Source organism: Balaenoptera physalus (assembly GCF_965194825.1).
Source record: "Balaenoptera physalus genome assembly, chromosome: 20".
In the NCBI taxonomy this organism is placed as follows: Eukaryota; Metazoa; Chordata; class Mammalia; order Artiodactyla; family Balaenopteridae; genus Balaenoptera; species Balaenoptera physalus.
The window spans coordinates 17428394-17448530 of NC_138901.1; the positions used below are offsets into that span (position 1 = coordinate 17428394).

Below are 20137 nucleotides of genomic sequence, written 5' to 3' on the forward strand. Positions count from 1 at the left end.
ACCATCCTCAAGGGGCATAGATGAGTAAATCAAATAGCAATTTATTCTGGTGCTCTCTCTCCTGGTTCATCAAGTACCAGTTATTTACAACATGCTCGACCTCCTGCCCATAGAGGACCATCTACTTCTGGCCCCTCTCGTACGGTCATTGGGGTTGCCAGAATATTTGGATCACTGGGCCTCCCTCCACTGTGGAGCCAAGGCCTGACTTTTCTCCCAACTTCTCAAACTCATGTACAGATGTGTACCCTGTGTACCAAGGTAGGGGGTTCTCCACCATTTCAAGCTGGTGGAAAATTCCCATTGGGTTGTTTTTTTTCTTTAAAAGAAAATCCCAACCGTTGGATAACTAGCAGGGAGGTGCCAGAAAGACAGGGTAAAGAAGAATGTGTGAGAGCAGCCATTGCCCAAGACGGCCCTCCTCAGGCCCTGGCCTCTCCTGACCCCACTGCGGGCCAGCTGTGTGCTGCTCGCCTCCCTCCAGCTCAGCCCAGCACCAAACCTACCCACCTCCTGCCTCCCCCAGCACAGGCCCAGGGCTGCATGATTCCACGTGATTATATAGTGACAGTGCCACCTGTGGAAGGGGACCTAGAGGCAGAGACAAGCCCGGAGTGGGAGGGGTGAGGGAGAGGTCCGAGCACCGCCCTCGTCCCACTCCCAACTAACTGGCTCCCCCCCTCAGGTTTCCGTTATAAACAGCGCGTGCGCAGGCGCGCCTGCGCAGGCGCCCCGAGCCGCGCACGCGCAGTAAAGGTAGGATGGTGGCGTTGGTACCTTTTGTGGTTCCCATCGTGGGTGACAAAACCTTGCTGGCGTGGGAGCTGAGCTCTGGACCCACGGCCGAGGCCTTGCAAGTGAGCCGAGCCGGGGCAGAGGGAGGGGTGGAGGAAGCCACCTCGCGCCTCAGTAACTGGGCGCCCCGGGGTACTGCTTCAGCACCTCATCTGCCTGTGGTCTCTGCTGAGAGGAATCTTAGTTCTAGAGCCGACCTGAGTAGTCAGCTCGCCCCCACAGATTTTTGAGAGATAGTTCCCAACAGCCGGCATTGCCTCCTAATGCTTCTCGAAGCTTAGGATTTCAGAGGGAAACCTGTTCCTGAAATGAGAAGTGTTTGGAGTTGCAGGATCACCACAGTTGCCTGTGGCGAAGGGCTGGGGGAATAGAAAGGAACGGGCGGTTTGGCTTCCTGGACGTGAAATTTCCTGCACTTACTTAACATGGGCCCACCCTACAGCATTCTCTGTTCACAGTCTTCTCCCAGTTTGGCCTTCTGTATTCGGTCCGAGTCTTCCCAAACGCAGCAGTGGCCGGTCCTGTGTTCTATGCCATCATCGAGGTTTTTTCAGCAAGGGATGCCCACAGAGCCCAAAAGGCATGCGACCAGAAGCAGCTTTTTCAGACATCTCCAGTGAAGGTGGGTCCAAATGTGGAATTCCTCGCTCTACTGGGATGAAGTGCTGAATTTAAAACTAATAGGCCATCGGGAATTCCCTGGCGGTCCAGTGGTTAGGACTTTCACTGCTGAGGGCCCGGGTTCAATCCCTGGTCCGGGAACTAAGATCCCAAGGGGGGGAAAAAAAAATAAAAGGCCAACGTTTGTACAGCACTGTGGTGTACAGAATGCTCTCAGATGCACTGCTCCACTGATCCCCCAGTTCCCCAGTTCTTTCTTTCTTTTTTTTAGATGAAGAAACTCGAACTCAGGATGGTTAAGTGACTTACTTAAGGTTTATGACAGTAAATGTGGAAACTAGAGGCCAAACCCAAACTGAACTGATGTTAAACCCCATGTCATCTTATGCTGCCCCTTAATTTAAGAAATCTTCACAAGAGTCTTCCTTATATTTACTTTTATGTGGATTTTAAATGTGTGAGGTTGACAAATTGTTTTTTAAGTTAATTAATTTATTTATTTATTTATTTTTGGCTGCGTTGGTTCTTGTTGCTGCGCGCCGGCTTTGTCTAGTTGCGGCGAGCGGGGGTTGCTCTTCGTTGCGGTGCGTGGGCTTCTCATCGCGATGGCTTCTCTTGTTGCGGAGCACGGGTTCTAGGCACGCGGGCTTCAGTAGTTGTGGCTCACGGGCTCTAGAGCACAGGCTCAGTAGTTGTGGCACACGGGCTTAGTTGCTCTGCGGCATGTGGGATCTTCCCGGACCAGGGATCGAACCCGTGTCCCCTGCATTGGCAGGCGGACTCTTAACCACTGTCCCACCAGGGAAGTCCCGAGCTTGACAAACTTTTGTCAGATGTAACATAAAGGAGGCTTCATCATCATCATCACTCTCAAATTGCCTATTCAGAACTCCCTTCAGATTCCAGAAGATGGTTAAAATATTCTTTAATGCATTGTAGAAACCTTGTTCCATATTAACATGCCATCCAATTTTACTTCCCCAGAATTAACATTTCATTATGTGCCTCCATTCAGCCACCATTCCTTTTTCAAGGACCTTTTCAATGCCTCTGAATAAGTGAGTGAGGCTTCGATTTCCCAGACCTTTCACTTTATAATTGTGTGTCTTCTCTGATTGGCTTCTTGCTCTGGCTACTTCCTACTGACCTTGCTGCCTATTCTCACCCCTATTTCTTTACTCACTGATTTCACCTTTATTGAATCTGAGAACTCTCCTCAGATGTGACTCCAGGTACACTACCTTCCACTTCTGTACCCTGTTTAACACCCTCTTCAATCCCGGCTGTACTCCCTGGGATTGAAATGATTTCGTGTCAGACATTCTTTAATTTGCGGACCCTGCGACCATTTCACATAACCCCTCAGATATTACGGATGGTCCGGGAAAGATTATGAAACAGTTACTTGGTATCAGTTGTGAGTAATGAGTTCTTTTCTTATATTGGACATTAAGACCATTCCATAAGCTTAGGTTCTGAGATTGTCACAGCATAAAGCCCGTCACTGGTAGAGTAATGAGGAAAATGTTCTACAAGTCACTGTAGACTTGAGAGGAAAGGGCATTCGTATTCGATTTCTTTATTTAATGCAGAGCCTTAGTTTACTACCCACACCCCCGAAATTGTTACCTACTTTAATTATGCGTTCTCTTTAAATTTTATTTATTTATTTATTTGGTTGCACCGGGTCTTAGTTGCAGCAGGCATGCTCCTTAGTTGCGGCTCAAGGGCTCCCCAGTTGTGGCACGTGGGCTCCCCAGTTGCAGCAGGCAGGCTCCTTTAGTTGTGGCTCGCAGGCTCCTTAACTGTGGCGTGCAAACTCTTAGTTGCAGCATGCACGTGAGACCTAGTTCCCTGACCGGGGATCGAACCCGGGCCCCCTGCATTGGGAGCACGGAGTCTTAACCACTGCACCAGCAGGGAAGTTCCAATTATGTCTTCTTTCATTCATTAGCAGGTATATATACTTCTTATCTTTTTTCCCCTGTTTTTTTTTATAAATACAGACAAGAGAATAACATCTTCAAATAAAATGAAGGAAAGGCCTAATGTATCTGAGTTTTTCTCAGTAGCACGAAGGGAAATGTTTGCCAGCAAGAACTGTGGCAAGGTTATCCCAGATGTCAACTGTCTCTACTACCCAGGGGCTCAGAGCCCTTCTGAAGCTTCCTAATTGTCCAGGACAGCTCCATTATGACTCACCATACAGGGCCTAGCTTCCCTGTTTTAAACGTTGCGACACTCAGCATTTAAAAATTAGTCTTCATTTCTCCTTCCCAGCAGGCAGCTTCAGTTGGAGAAAGTAATTTCATTTTCTTATGTACTCATTCATTCACTCAGTCAACAGACCATCCCTCCTCTATTATGTGCCAAGATGTATGCTTGTTTCTGGTAACAAGGAAAGAATAATATATGGTTCCTTCAAGCACTTAAGGAGCTCATAAACTAGTGACAGAGGAAGATGCACAAACACATCAATAAAGAATTAACAATGCTTTGACTTTATTTGTATTATTTGAATGTTTATGACTATAGTTACATACTGCACCCTGTTCAAAATGGAAATAGACATTTAAGAAAGAACTAGTGATGTAAAAACTCCACAGTAATATGTAAGTTATTTAGAGAGTTAAGACTGGAAATATTTGCACTCTCAAGGAAGCTTGTTAATGCAGATGAACCTCTAATTCTTTTGGTTGCTTTATTTACATTTATCGAGGTATACGTATTCCCTCTTCTAACAGGGGTTAGTAACTTGGGGAGGGGTTGCTACAGATTAAGGTCCTAATTCAGTGGCAGGTCCATCTTATCTCCTCTTCAGGTCATATTCTCAAGCAGGAGCTACAGGATGAGACGACTAAAACAGTTCACTTCCTTTGCTTACCCCCAGCCCCATAACAGGCTTCTGCTGGGCTTCCTTGCTTGCTTTCATCATCACTTTCACCACCAGAGGTCAGGGAACCTTCCGGTTAATCAGGGGCCCTGGAAATGATGCAGAAAAGTACTGACTTAAAAATAATAAATAACATTTATTTAGGGCTCACTGTGAATTCATTGCTTAAAATGTCCTACTTAATCTTCGCAACCACTCTATGAAATTGGTATTGATAAATCTCAGGTATATCCAAAATAAGTCTCTGTGTAGGGTTGTGATATTTTTAGGTCTTTTATGTCTTCAGGTTCGTCTCGGCACCAGACATAAGGCGGTTCAACATAATACGCTTGCCCCAAACAGCTCCAGATGCCAAAAATTGGCAAATTACTACTTTGGTTTCAATGGGTGGTCAAAAAGGATCATCAAGGTAAACTCTGTAGATTTTCTTTGACTAACCAGACTCCTTTCAACATTGAACTCCTAGACTTTAGAGAGAAGAATGGAACAGGGCTATGGGGAGGAGATGTGAGAGGCTTCCACACGGAAGTATCTGAGCATTGGCCTGCCACCTAGAATTAGTGATAATCTCAATGACTTGGATGGTGGTGTCCATAATTTTCTCCAGTATTTGTATGGTATATAATAAAAAAGAGTTGTCCATATCTAGTCATTCATTTGCAAGTCTCACTTGATTTTGAGGCTATAGCATACCTCAACTATTACCTGGGATTGCTGGAGTTTAGTTTTAATTTCTAACAACAGAAGATTTGGAAGTCTAGCCTTTCATTCAAAATCCTAACAGCTTCAGGATCTTTCTAACCTTGAAGAAAGGGAAAATGAAGATATTGTGACACCACTTCAGAAGCAATAGCCTGAAGTTCTTCTGTGCTTCAGAGGTGGTGTTGCCCTCCCACGAGTGCAGGAGTCCTGGAGTTGGCATGGCTGAGGAAGGAACCTTTGGATAAGTTGGAGGAAGGTCTGTTTTCCAGTATGTGTGTGTGTGGGGAGGTGAGGGAGTGGGATTGCTCTTTTTTCCTTTCTTTCTGAAACTCAACTTTTCACATACATCATCACCTTTTCTAAGCAACTAAAGCCCTGGGCAGAATTTTTCTGCCTGACAATATAGGTTTTTATCTTAGGCGATACCTGACAGCACCTTAAACTTTAGAATTTTAGAACTGCCTGCCTGCCAAGAAGCTTAGGAGGAGGGAAAATTAGTTAGTTTTTGTTTTTGTTTTTTGTTTTTGGTTAATAATTTGTTTTGTGCTAAAATAGTCCTTCAAATACAGATGTCTTCTGGCCTTCAGTTATCCCAACAAAATCATTGTCTAAAGATTGAAATAAACTCTTGTGTAAATGTTCAGTCCTTTGCCTCCTATAGAAGGGCCTGAGCGGAAAAAGTAAATGTAGATCCCTAGAAAGGGGATTCCGATTGGTACTGAGTTTTTTCCTACAATCCATGGCACTTGGGCTTAGGGTTTTAAGTCAGAGGCAGGGCTGTTAGCGAATGGAGTAGAGGAGGCTCCACCATCCACCTGAGTGGGTGATGGTTGAGGAGAGGCCAGATCATCTGCACCACCACCAAATCTATCTCCCTGTACGAATCCAGCCCTTTACGCACAGGAGAGCAGGGTCTGTAGCAGTGTAGCCTCAGCTTGTCCATTTGAAATCTGTGAGTAATATGAGATTTGTGCCACGTTCTTGGTTTGCATTTCCCGTCTAGTTAGTATTTTAGGAACTTCCAGAATAGATCTGAGCAGTGAAACTGTGCCATGCCAGGGTATACCTACAACAGAGACATTCAGCTGTACCCCAGTGTTGTGCCTGCCCTTAATCACTAAGGTAGTGAGCTAAGAATCACAGATGCTTTTTTAGTTTTAAACATATAACCTAGAAATCAGTTATTCAGATGATAGGCATTTTAAATTCATCTGTTTTGGTTGGATTTAGGGTCATTATCATTCCTTATGAAAAGGAAGGTAACCCAGAAGCTTGCTATTCAGAAGGCTATGACAGATGCATTCCAGAAACTGCTGATTGTGGTTTTAGGTAAGACCTTTTTGACTGTTCTTGAAGTGCTTCAGTTTCAGTGAGCAAAGAAACTTATTTGCAAAGTTAATTGGATGAAAGTAATGGTTATCTAAAACATTACATATTCTTTCACTCACCAGATGCTTTCACAGCAGCAGTCTTAAATTTGTTCTTTGTGGCATTTATGAGAAAAACGACAGCAACTATTATTGTCCCCAGTGTTGAGATGTAGAATGACTTGCCTCAGTTCATACAGGAAGTGTTTGGTCCCGTTCTTCCTCAATTGCTTGCTTATCATACAGAATAGTGCAGTTATAAGCCTTGGACACCTGTGTTTGAGTCCTAACTGTGTCTCTTAGATTTTGTTGTTGTTGTTGTTGTTGCAATTTTAGGTTTTTCTAGCCAGAGACATTTGAAGGTATTTAATATCTCTAAGCTGCAATTTCTTTATCTGCAAATAGGGTTAGTAATTCAGCTTATCACCTAATGGGGGATATTGTAAGAGTAAATGAGATGATGAATGTAAAAAGCTTAGAACTATGCCTGAAACATAGTAAGCAGACAAAATATATTGACTATTATTATTATCGTTGTTGTTTTCTTGTTGAAGAGTTTATTAGATTATGTTTTTGGAATCAATTTAATTTCAGTTTTCATTTCTGATATATTGGGTGAATATGATTCTTTTTTTTTTTTTTTTTTTAGGCATCAATTTTATACACATCAGTGTCTACATGTCAATCCCAATCGCCCAATTCAGCACACCACCATCCCCACCCCACCGCAGGTTTCCCCCCTTGGTGTCCATATGTCCATTCTCTACATCTGTGTCTCAACTTCTGCCCTGCAAACTGGCTCATCTGTACCATTTTTCTAGGTTCCACATACATGCATTAATATACGATATTTGTTTTTCTCTTTCTGACTTACTTCACTCTGTATGACAGTCTCTAGATCCATCCACGTCTCAACAAATGACTCAATTTCGTTCCTTTTTATGGCTGAGTAATATTCCATTGTATATATGTACCACAACTTCTTTATCCATTCGTCTGTTGATGGGCATTTAGGTTGCTTCCATGACCTGGCTATTGTAAATAGTGCTGCAATGAACATTCGGGTGCATGTGTCTTTTTGAATTACGGTTTTCTCTGGGTATATGCCCAGTAGTGGGATTGCTGGGGCATATGGTAATTCTATTTTTAGTTTTTTAAGGAACCTCCATATTGTTCTCCATAGTGGCTGTATCAATTTACATTCCCACCAACAGTGCAAGAGGGTTCCCTTTTCTCCACACCCTCTCCAGCATTTGTTGTTTGTAGATTTTCTGATGATGCCCATTCTAACAGGAGTGAGGTGATACCTCATTGTAGTTTTGATTTTCATTTCTCTACTAATTAGTGATGTTGAGCATCTTTTCATGTGCTTCGTGGCCGTCTGTATGTCTTCTTTGGAGAAATGTCTGTTTAGGTCTTCTGCCCATTTTTGGATTGGGGTGTTTGTTTCTTTAATATTGAGCTGAATGAGCTGTTTATATATTTTGGAGATTAATCCTTTGTCCGTTGATTCATTTGCAAATATTTTCTCCCATTCTGAGGGTTGTCTTTTCGTCTTGTTTATGGTTTCCTTTGCTGTGCAAAAGCTTTGAAGTTTCATTAGGTCCCACTTGTTTATTTTTGTTTTTATTTCCATTACTCTAGGAGGTGGATCAAAAAAGATCTTGCTGTGATTTATGTCAAAGAGTGTTCTTCCTATGTTTTCCTCTAAGGGTTTTATAGTGTCCAGTCTTATATTTAGGTCTCTAATCCATTTTGAGTTTATTTTTGTGTTTGGTGTTAGGGAGTATTCTAATTTCATTCTTTTACATGTAGCTGTCCAGTTTTCCCAGCACCACTTATTGAAGAGACTGTCTTTTCTCCATTGTATATCTTTGCCTCCTTTGTCATAGATTAGTTGACCATAGGTGCGTGGATTAATCTCTGGGCTTTCTATCTTGTTCCATTGATCTATGTTTCTGTTTTTGTGCCAGTACCATATTGTCTTGATTACTGTAGCTTTGTAGTATAGTCTGAAGTCAGGGAGTCTGATTCCTCCAGCTCCAATTTTTTCCCTCAAGACTGCTTTGGCTATTCGGGGTCTTTCGTGTCTCCATGCAGATTTTAAGATTTTTTGTTCTAGTTCTGTAAAAAATTCTTATATAATAATCGGCTACGTTTTTGTGAGCCTTGAAAGTGGTCATGCTACTGAATAGCGTTGATTGTGTTCCCTATCGAGTTATACAGCGGTGAGAATGTGACAGGCTGTGCCCAAAGGAAACTCTATGATTAGTAGATTCCCGGAACAGAATTGCTCCCCTGCTTCACGGCCCTGCAGGCGTAGAGACTGAGAAATCCTAGCTAAGTTGTCAGAGACCTTATTTGCTTGTAAGAGTTGACCCTGGATTGGTCTTGGCCTTCCAGGCTGGGCAGTCCTTCCAGTGAAGTTTGACTTCCCTGGTCATCAGGCAGAATCTCCATCAGCTGTCAACTCTGGGTAACAACCTTTAAGAACCAAACTAAATGTCTGGGTTGTTTGTCCCTAATATGCAAAGGTATTCCTTATATGTACTCAAAACTCCTTGGACCAAAAAGCCTGGTGGCTCTAGCTTGCCTTGAGGAAAGCTGTATTGTCCAAAAGGCACATGGGCCAGTTTCTGCCAGTAGAGTGTTCAAATGCTCTCTCTGTCTGTCTGTGTCTCCAAAGCTTTGTTCATTGTATCTGGTAGAATTTTGGTCCCAAGGAGTAGGCACTTGCCTTGCTTCTAATATGAAGTATCTATTATAGTCCAGTGGTATCTATCCCAGGTTTGAACTCACTTTGACCCCCACCTAATGCCTTCCTATTTACTTGTATTGTGATTGAACATTTTTGTTTCCACAGCTTTTCATTCCTTTGTCATTATTCCTTAGTTCTTATTTCTAAGATCATAAAGGTTTTTGAACCAAAGTTGACACTTCTTATATATTTTTTCACAAATAATTATGATAAAAACTGAAGTGTCAGATGAGGGAACTTCTAGGAAAATGCTCTTATTTTCTGCTTTTAGAAATCAAAAGAATGTCTAGTTATTGGGTGCTACCATTGTATACAGGAAGTTTTAGAACAAGAAAACTTCTGAATTGATCCTTGTTAACTTTATTTCAGAAAGTGGTAAAATAGCTGTGGCATATAGACCCTGTGAAGAGGTCACAGATGATGCTAGAACCGAAGAGGAACTACAGGATTTAATTCAAGTATGTGGAGATAAAAACTCAAGGGGTACACAGCCAGTGTAGCCGTAATTCAAAACAACCAGCAGGATTTGGAAGACTTTGGCATGTCTACTCAGCTCTGTCATCCTTCGGAAAATGTGAAACTCTGAAACTGCTTTTGAGGCAGGGAATTTCTAGGACTTCTCCAAGTCCCGAGCCTTGTCTCTGGCCCCTTATTTGAAGTTTGGAGAGCAGGATTGAGGGCCATCAGTGTACGTCTACAGTTGTGGACACAGGAGAAGACACAGGCCTTTTAGAACTCCCCTCAAATAGAATTGCAGGGATTTGGGAACAAAGTAACTATGGCCTTAAGTGTGATTATGCTACAGTGTTTAAAAACTATTCATGCCTTTCAAGTAAGGTATATTACCCAGATCTCAGCATCTCATATATATCTTGTGTTAAATGTTTTGCAGAAGAACCTTTCTGTAAATCAATTATATGGATGCCTCGAATTAGGGATTAAGTTGTCAATGTAATTGCTAAAAGAAAACATTAATGTACTGCATATAGGATTTTTATTAAAAGGGAGCAAAAAATGTGTTTCATGTCATTGAGAGCTTAATTTGGGGCTAGATTTCTGATTACTTAACTCACCCCAATGTTGCAAAGTTTGTTTTGAAGGGAAGAAAGTAGAGAAAGAAAAGGTGGTTATGTTCTGAAAAATGTAAAAATTTTGAAAGTTTTTCCTGTACAAAATAATTAATTTAATTCAATTTAAATCAGTCAAGGAAACTTCAAACATATCCACGTTTGGGCTTTAAGAAGTCTAACTTCCTGTGAAATGTGAGAGGAAAGGATTCCGTATTGATACTAAAGATTTCGGAAACCTGATTATAACAACAGATCCATTCCTAAATGAGGCCAATCTTGGAATCAGTTCCATTTAGAAACCATTATGTGCTAGGCACTGGAAATAAGATGAAGCTCCTTCTCTCTTGGGGTTTAGGTGTTAAAGGTGTACCAGACAATTAAAAAGGACTAAAATTAAATAGATTATGAAAAGGACTGTGAAGAAAGTAAACTGGGTGCTAGTTAGAGTATTTCAAGAAAATTACTTAACATGCTGACTGTAACATTCTAAGTGTCTTCTCCGTGTGTGCACACAGGGTAGACCTCTGAAAAGTGACACTGTAGTTTTTTCTAGATTAATGGCTCTGTTGAGACAAGGTGGGATGGGGGAAGTTTTCCCATGCTAATGTAAAGGGCCGTTCACTTGGTTTTAGACTCTCTTTCCCAGAATGAATTGCTCACCTGCCCCAAACCCCTCCTACAGAAGTTCTGGAGTCATCACTGATTCAGTGGTAACGGCTAATTAATAGAGTGGTGAATTAATAATGAGACGTGAATACTGAGAGTTTGGAGGAAATGGCAACATTTTAGAATAACTGTAAGGTGTGTTCCCCTCCCGCCACCCTAACTGGTGCTCATTTTGCAGGTCAGCTACTTTTCTTGTCAGCCGTGTGGCCAAAGGGGGGAAGAATGCCTCTCAGACTTGAGCTTTGAGGAGGAAGAGTTCACATTGCCAGAACTGGACTAGCACTTTTGAATTTCCCAGAATGCCAGGTCCTGTGGTTTCCTTGGGAAGCTCTGCATCCTTCCCAACCCCCCGCCACCCCTGGGCCGCTGGAGTTTGGGGCCACTCGGGTCTGCAGCCCAAATCCCGCCTCCTTGTTTGGGGCCAGGGAGGGCAGGGAGGGCTTGGGAAGAGGGCCCGGCAGGAGGTAATTGTCGCTTTTGCAAGGGGAAGAATGGCTTGCGCCCTGGGGACTCTGGGAAAAAGGCCCACTCTGGTGGCGCGCATTGGATCTCCCCACGAACCTAATAATGGTGGTGGCGGAACTAAACACGTCATAAATAACGGGTGGGACGTTAGGCGGGGGAGGGGCACGCGGTTGCTGACGTGAGCCCTCGCGTCGGCGCTGGCATAGCGGTTCAGCTCGGACGCAGGATGTGGCTCCAGCTCCTCAGTGGCCTGGGTCACTGCGCCTGGGAGCCGCCGCGTGTTATGTCCCGGCTGCGCCTTTGGTTGCCACGGCTCTTCCTCACGTGGCAACAACTGTGGCTAGTAGTCCTGGCAGTTCAGCCTCCGGAGTGGGCCCTGGACCCCGTCCAGGTGACACCCAACCCCGCGCGGCTGACCGAGGCTTGGTCTTCATACGCCTCAGACCCCCCTCCCAAATTGCCCCATGCCCTTACACCCCTGGCAGAAGCCAGGCGCTTTAATTATTTGACGTCCTCGTCTCCAGTCCAGATGTTGGCCCCGCCTCATCAGGAGTTGACTGAGACTGAGGTTCCATACCCGGACACGGATTCGGTTGGAGAGCTGCCTACAGGGCCAGATCAGTTTGCTGTTCCACATCAGGATCTGAATAACAAGCAAACCCAACATCAAAAGCTCCCAGAGGAAGTTCCAGTGCTGGATTGGAATCAGAATCAGGCCTTGGTTCTGCCTTCTCGACACAAAAGTAAGAGTAAAAACGTAGGTCCAGATCAGGCTGAAGGTCACCAGTCATTTAAAATACTTGTTCCACATCTAGGTAGTAAGAGCTCAAAACCAGTGAAGTTTATTGTTTCACCCCCAAACCTGAAGAACGATCTAGTTCAGCATCAACGGCTTGCCAAATTTGTTGGAACTACAGGCCAATTTGAAGAAAAAATTCAGGGTCTAGAACAACAGTTGCAGGGTGATTATTTAGATCCCAGTATGGATGCCTTTTATCCTGAGGAGAGGCTACCTACAGATTTTCTGGGGAGCCCAGATGAACCTCCAGAGCCCCCTGAGGAAGCTGAAATTTCCCCATCCCAGCAGGAGGCCCAAGCTCGTCATCCAGAGCTAACTGAGGAGGCTGAATCTTTACCCCAGCAAGAGGCCCCTGCTCAGCATCCACAGACCCCTGAGGAGGTTGAATCTTTTTCACCCCAGGCAGAGGCCCAGGCTCAGCATCCAGAGCCCACTGAAGAGGTGGAACCACCTCCACTTCATCAGGAGGCTCGATCTCAGCCTTCAGAGGCCCCTGAGGAACTAGAAACTTCAAGTCCTCAGGAGGCCCTAGCCCAGCCTTTGGAGACACTTAAGGAGGTTGTAGTTCAACCAGTAGCACATCATGGGGTAAATGAAGCTCAGCAGTCAAATTTGTACCATGTCACTGTTAAACCTCTGGGTCTGGCACTTACCATAACTCCACAGGTCACTAACGAGCTTGAACCTTCTCCAGTCCAGCAGGAGACGCCATCTCAGCCTCCAGAGAGCCCTGAGGAGGTTGAACCTCCGCCAGTCCAGCAGCGGGCCCCATCTCAGCCTCCAGAGCTCCCTGAGGAGGTTGAACCTTCTCTACTCCATCAAGAGGCCCCAACTGAGACTCCAGGGTTCCCTACTGAGTATGTACTTCAAATTCCAGTGAGTGATGAGGTAGCATCTCTACCTGGCGTTCAGCGTCACGCTCATTCAAACTTGCCCAGTGTTACACTTCAACCTCTGGATTTGGAACTTACCATCACTCCAGAGCCCACTACGGAAGCTGAACTTCCTACAGCTCAGCAGGAGGCCCTGGCTCCACCTCTTGAGCATCCTGAGGAGAGAGAATCTTCTCCAACCCAACAAGAGACCTTAGCTAAGCCTCCAGAGCCTCCTGGAGAGGTTGAGCCTTCACGTGAGCGGGAGCAACCAGCTCCGCCTCCAGAGCCTTCTTCAGGGGAGGTGGAACCTTCTCCAACTCAACAGGAACAGCCAGCTCAACCTCCAGAGCATCTCGAAATGACAGTTTCACCTCCAAGTCACCATCATGCTGAGCATTCAAACTTATCCAGTGTCGCTGTCAAACCTGCAGATGTGGAGCTTACCATAACAAAAGAACCCACGCCAGAGGTGGGGCCTTCTCCAAATCAGCAGAAGCCTTCAGCTCAGGCCTCAGTGCCCCTTACTAATGCAGAATTTTCTACAACCCAGCATGAGGCCCCCACGCTGCCTTCACAGCCACCTGAGGAGCTTGAACCTTTGCCAGTTCAACAGGAGGCTTCAGCCCAATCTCCAGAAGCCGGTCCACATAACAAACCTTCAGTACAAGAGGAGACCCCAGCTCAGTATCCAGAGCATCCTGGAGAAGAAGTTACACCTGCCACAACCCAGCAGGAGACTCCAGATCAGCATCCACAGGCTCCTGAGGTTGTACCTTCTCCACCTCAGCAGGAAGCCAGAGCTCAGCATCCACAGTCTCCTGGTGAGGTTGAATCCTCTCCAACTCAGTCTCCAGAGCTCTCTAATGTGACTGTAGTTTTCTCTCCGGAGCATCATGTGACAACAGTTTCTCCTCTAGGTCAGGATCAAGCTCAGCTTCTGCAGCGGCCCGATGTCACTGTTAAACCTGTGGGTCTTGCACTTATCGTAACTCCAGCGTTCACTAATGAGGTTGAAACTTCTCCACCCCAACAAGAAACCTCGGCTCAGTCTACAGTGTCCCCTGAGCAGTTGGAACCTTTGTCAGTCCAGCAAGAGGTTTCAGATCAGCATCCAACCCCCACTGAAAATGTTGAACCTTTTCCAGTTCAGCAGGGAGCCCCAACTCAACCAACATACCCCGAGGTGACATTTCCAAATCCAGAGCATGTTCAGGCTCAGCATCCAACCTTGACTGAGGTCACAATTCAACCTTTGGACCTTGAACTGACCATAAGGCCCGAACCCACTAAGGAGGATGAACCTTCTCCAACCATGCAGGAGACCTTAACCCAGCCTCCAGAACCACCTAAGGAGGTTTTTGTAGCTCAGCCTCCAGTATATCAGAACCCAATAGTTCCAGCACCAGATCAGGATCACACTGAGCCTCCAACATCACCCAGTGTCAGAGTTCAACCTTTAGACCAGGGGCTTACCACAACTCCAGAACCTACTACAGAGTCTGAACATTCTACAGCCCTGCAGCAGACTACAGCTCCCCCTCCAAAACACCCTGAGGTGACACTTGCACAGCCAAACCTGACTCAAGTCACAGTTCCACCTGGGGACCTGGGAGTTAACACATCTCAGCAACCAAGGCCATCTGAGACAGTTCCTTTGACTCAGTATTCGGTACCCACTGGTCTTCCTGGTGTAAAATATACCCCAGAAAAGAAGCAGCCAGAACAGAATGCCACCACAAACATCAGCATATGTGAGCTCTGTACCTGCAAAAATGAGACACTGTCGTGTGTTGGTCTCAGCCCAAAGCAGAAGCTCCACAGAGTGCCTGAGCCAGAGCCTAACGCCTACAACGGCACCTTCACCATCATGTAAGAATCGCCTTTCCTCATTTGTTCTCTGCCTCCTGCCTGACATGGCAGCCTTTCTTCAGGTCTTCCTGGGTCCTCCTTATCTCCCCAGCCCACATTGACTGACTTTCTGTTTCCACCTTTTGTTTGTCAATGATTCCTTGTCTTCATTCTCCTTCTTACTATTTTTCCCTCTCCTCCAGTCTTTTACTTTTAATTGCCCTTATTTTTTCCTTCTTCATTTTTTTACCCCATTCTTTAATTCCTTAACATCTACTCTTCTCCCCTCTTTGCTCCATCCTCTTTACAGCGACATGTCCCTCTCCCCATCTCATTGGTGGTAATACAACAAAGTGGTTAAGAGTAGAGATTCCGGAGCCAGACTACCTGGGTTTGAACCCAGGTCTGTCATTTATTAGCTGTATGACTCAATTTCCTCATCTGTACAATGGGGATTATGGTAGTCATCCTCTCATAGGATGACTCCTATGACTCCTAAATCTCCCCATGACTCCAATCTCATTGGGAGATTTAGATGAGTTAATATAGGTAAAGGTCTTCTATCAGTGCCTAGCATATATTTTAGTGTTAGCTATTATTATTATTCAACCCCTCAGTTCTATCTAGAACTCATCTTTGTCCCCTGGCTTTCTATATGTAGCACCCATTTTGTGCCCAACCCAGGGCTAAGTACTGTGGGAGCCACAGAAGTCTATGGCATTGTCTCCAGAACATGACAGTGACAAGTGGGGAGAAAGGGGATATGCCTTAAAAGGGAGGTAATATATAATTAAGTATTCAGAGAAATACAGATAGGTGCTGTAATTCACCAGAACCTGTAATCACAGGGGTGTGGAGGTCACGGAATGCAGCATGGATAAGCTAAATCTTTAGCTGGGACTTAAAGATTGGCTGTGATTTGTCAGAAAAATAATAGACAGTACAGTCTAGGCAAAGGTGTGACTGCAGGGATGATCAGAATTTAATAGATTAGTCTGGCTGTAAAGAATTGGGTTAGGCAACAATGAAAGATAGGATTATGAAAAACCTTGGCTATCGGCAATGGGGGTTTGAAAGTTACGCTCTGAGATATGGGGAGCCATGCAAGTTTTCAAGCAAGAGAGACAAATGATTAAAACAAGAGGCTGATTTTAGATTTCATATGTAGAGCGATCTAGAGAGGAACGCTTGATTCAGGGAGTCCAAATAGAATGCTTTAGCAAAATCTAGGAGTAAAGTGAGAAGGGGCCAAATTAGAGTGGTTGTGATGGAAGTAGAAAGAAAATCCTGAGAGTACTACAGAGGAAAAACTGACAAGATGTAGTAATTGACTAGAGTTGGGGGATTGTAGTACAGGAAAGAGACAAATCACATGTGTTGATGGGCAGAATGATGGTGGTATAACAGGTGGAAATCCAGCAGTTGGCAAGCAGAGTCAGTTTGAGGGAGATGAGTTCAGTCTTAGGCATCTTTTATTGGTGAGCATAAAGCAACCAGAAGGCTCTGTTTGAGTGGAAATGTCCCTCAGGCAGACGGGCAGACAGGTATCCGTTTTGACTTATTTCTGACTCGCGTGAAAAATGTGCGTATTAACTGAACAGTTACATTGTTGCTGAGGGAAGAGGACAAAGCTAAAGCTAAAGATTCAAAGTCATCCACTGAGTTAGTGGTTCAAACTGAACCTCAGGCGTTTAACAGCTTCTCTTAAACATGTCTAATTCATGGATACATTCTCACTGTTTAAAAAAAGAAATGTCACAGAAGTATATAGGATAAAATGTGAAAATTCCACCCCACCTTCCCTACCACCAATAAGGTAACTCCTGTTACTGTTTTGATGTGTGTCCTTCCTTCCGAGCTCTTTCCTTTGCATTTTGTTCCCCTAATGAGGTAATAACTTTACTCCTTGCTCAGTAACTCGTGCTTTTCCCTATGCAATATGCTTAAGAGATATTTTCGTATTAGTCCCTCTAATTTCTAATTGCCCGTATCCTTCTAACACCTGGACAGATTCTGAGGGCAGTGAGCCAAAGCTTTGGTGTTGCCTAGCATAGGATTTCTTTATATTCACTTGCTGATATTGATAAATGTTTGCCATTTTTCTCATTGATTTGTAGGAGTCATTTTAGACACATAAGTGATTTTGGAAAAAAAGTAATTGGCATTATGTATCCAAGAAATTGGACAGATAGGAAGTTCAGGTTCTGAGGAGATGCCTCATTGTTTGTGCCAGTGGCCTCACAGTATGTTTTTATTAATTGTGCACACCGGGAAGCTGATAAGCTGTGGGAATTAGAAAGCTGGTCTTTTCTGCATTTGAATATTCCCCACACGGTGGCCATGATTCTTTTCCTTATTCTCTACATTCTTTTCCTACCTATTCAAGGATATGAACTGTGTTTCTTCACAGAAATTTCCAAGGAAACTCTATTTCTTACATTGATGAAAGTATACGGAAGGCATACCGCTGGACTGAGAAGCTGTGAGTATACTCTCCCCAAATATGAATACAAAAAGTTAACTGCATTGTAAGATCCTTCTTGGTCCAGAATTTTGAGGTCAATACCTGTGAGAAAAGGTATTTCCCCTTCCATATCCCAAAGCAACCTGATGATTGAAATTCTGTGTTTATTTTAAAAATTAAATTTGGCAGGACCTCTTTAAAATCAGTAAGAGACAATTTAAACTTACTTTCCATTATACAAGTAATACATGATTATATTCTCAATAGATAACAATGAAATAACAGGTATAGTGAAAACCCTCCTTGTGCCCTAATCCCCCACCCACTACTTTGAGTTTAGTATTAATCCTTGCAGACTCTTTTCCATACGTTTGAGTACATACATACTTACAGATAGCAAAATAGGTTTGTGTGTTTTTCTTACCTTTTTTTACGTAAGTAACATCCTGCAACTTGATTCCTTCATTTCATGATATGTCTTTGATTTCTTTCCTTCCCAGTACATAGAGGGTTACCCCATTCATTTAAACTCCTGCATAGTATTCCATAGTATGAATGTATCACAGTTTAATAATGCCCCTATTGAAGGATGTTTCGATTATGTCCAGTTGTCTTGTTACTTGCATTGCTGCAATGAATATCCTTGTACATGCATTTTTGTGAGCCTGGTCATTTATTTCTATAGAATAGTTATCTAGAAATGGGATTGTTGGGGTGAAGGCTATTTAGATATAAAATTTTAATTGCCTTCGAAAAAGTTGTGCCAGCTTATACTCCAGTCATCCTGCTGTGATGACATTCATTTCCCCACACCCTACCAACACTGGATAGTCTCCCTTTTTTTGTTTTTTTTTTTTTTTGCTAATCTGACGGGTGAATAAAAGGGGTCCCATCTGAATTTGAATTTTTCGTATTACTTGTGAACTTAAATATCTTTATATGTTTACTGAACATTTGTATTTCATCTCTGAAATGTCTGTCCTTTGCCCATTTTTCTGTTACTATTTTTTTTATTGATTTGTAGAAAAAGTCAGTTTAGATCCATAAGTGATTTTGGAAAAAAACATTCAAAGTAATTTTTCATGACAGTCTGTGGTCATATCCTTAGTTCAATTTGAATAGACAAGTCATAAATGACTTCTGAATTAATAATAAAAGACATAACATTCAATCTAAAAACAGGTATTATGACCACCCTTAAAGAGATGCCCCCTTAGTCGGATATCTTATTGGTAAGGAAAAAAATGCTAGAACCAGGCAATTTGTTTTAATTTACAGATTTCGTAAATAGTATATGTAGTTTATATTTCCCGTGATAGTATCTAACTTGGAGATTTTATTTCCCAAACTTGTAAGAAAAATGAAAGTCATTTGGCACAAGAAATAGATAACTTAATTTCCTCTGGGAGTGGAGGGGGGTGGTAGACTGAGGGACAGAGGTAAGAGAAAAAGTTTGAATTGTGTGCTACATATTTTTGGAATTTTGAGATGTGAGTATATATGACATATTTTCTTTTTTTTTTTTTTTTTTTTGCTTTTTTTTTTTTTTAAAGTACTCGAACTGTGATTTTTCTTTTAATTTATTTTAATTTATTTATTTTTGGCTGTGTTGGGTCTTTGTTTCTGTGCGAGGGCTTTCTCCAGTTGCGGCAAGCGGGGGCCACTCTTCATCGCGGTGCGCGGGCCTCTCACTATCGCGGCCTCTCTTGTTGCGGAGCACAGGCTCCAGACGCGCAGGCTCAGTAGTTGTGGCTCACGGGCCCAGTTGCTCTGCGGCATGTGGGATCTTCCCAGACCAGGGCTCGAACCCGTGTCCCCTGCACTAGCAGGCAGATTCTCAACCACTGCGCCGCCAGGGAAGCCCTATATGACATATTTTTAAAAAATAAATTGAAATTAAAAAATTAATTTTTAAAAAGCATGTGTTTGGGAGGCGATACACTATAACATGAGTCTGGTAAGGTTTGAAGATTTCTAAGTCAGCTTGAGGTTTCTACCTTATAAGCAGAGGTTCCTAACTTGAGGTCAGTGTTTCCCCAAAGCAGAATTTCTTTATACCTCCTGCTCCCCCGTGTATACCTCTTTGGCAAGCTACAGAAGCTTATGTTCTTGGGATAATGTTTTATAATGTATAATAAGTCAAACTATATAGGAAAACAAAGGAAACCAACTGTATTGAAATAGTTTTCAGAATATTTTTAAAATTAGTGAGACAGTAATAAATATGCTTCTCTTAACACATTAAATAACAAGATATAGTGGTAGGTCTAATAAATATTATAACTCCAGGGTAGTGATGAGAATAAATGATATTTCGAGGTATCTGCAGCATATACGTGATATGAAATGACCTGTGATTTCTATTGGGGACCAAATTAACTATACTGTTGATCTACTGTGGTTTGTTGCCTACATTCATAATGGAAGGAAGTGCTGATTTTAGTTAGAGATTTGTGAAAACTGAGATGTAATTTTATTTCCCATCCAAGTTTGGCACTCTGGATTCAGTCCTCTCTATTCACAGACCTCTGCCCTAAAAGGATGATCCACAAGTCGAAATTGCATGCACACTTTTGCGTGTGTTCAAGAAAGTGCAGTTTTTTTAGGGAAAAGAACCATTGCTTTTCTGAAATTCTCAAAGGATTCTTGTCTCAAAAGATTGAGTCACAAATGTAGGGGAGAAGAAAGACATTTCTTTTCCTGTACTTATCCTCATGAGTGACGATAAATGGATAATTTGTTTTAAGTAAAAGTATCTGATAGTTGATAACTTGTCACTTTCTGAATTCATTCAATAAATATTTTTTGAGTATC

General features: G+C 43.2%; 1 protein-coding gene and 1 pseudogene across 13 annotated transcripts in view; both read left to right on the forward strand.

Annotated features, from left to right (window-relative positions):
• The first annotated feature begins 727 nt into the window (after positions 1–727).
• On the forward strand, positions 728–11178 carry LOC309651056 (RAD52 motif-containing protein 1-like; annotated as a pseudogene). The gene is made up of 7 exons: positions 728–857; positions 1238–1417; positions 4596–4718; positions 5094–5267; positions 6242–6340; positions 9506–9594; positions 11051–11178. The product of its transcript is annotated as an RAD52 motif-containing protein 1-like (transcript).
• Positions 11051–20137, forward strand: part of LOC309651043 (leucine-rich repeat-containing protein 37A3-like) — a 43828-nt gene continuing 34741 nt past the window's right edge. For 10 of the 12 annotated variants that reach the window (XM_082443320.1, XM_082443309.1, XM_082443317.1 and 7 more), the window contains exons 1-3: positions 11051–11178; positions 11862–14880; positions 17270–17341. In XM_082443320.1, the coding sequence (XP_082299446.1) occupies positions 11172–11178; positions 11862–14880; positions 17270–17341 (3098 nt within the window). In that variant the 5' untranslated portion in view covers positions 11051–11171. The remainder of the gene's footprint in view (positions 11179–11861; positions 14881–17269; positions 17342–20137) is intronic. The other 2 variants (XM_082443312.1, XM_082443313.1) reach the window with 2 other exon arrangements.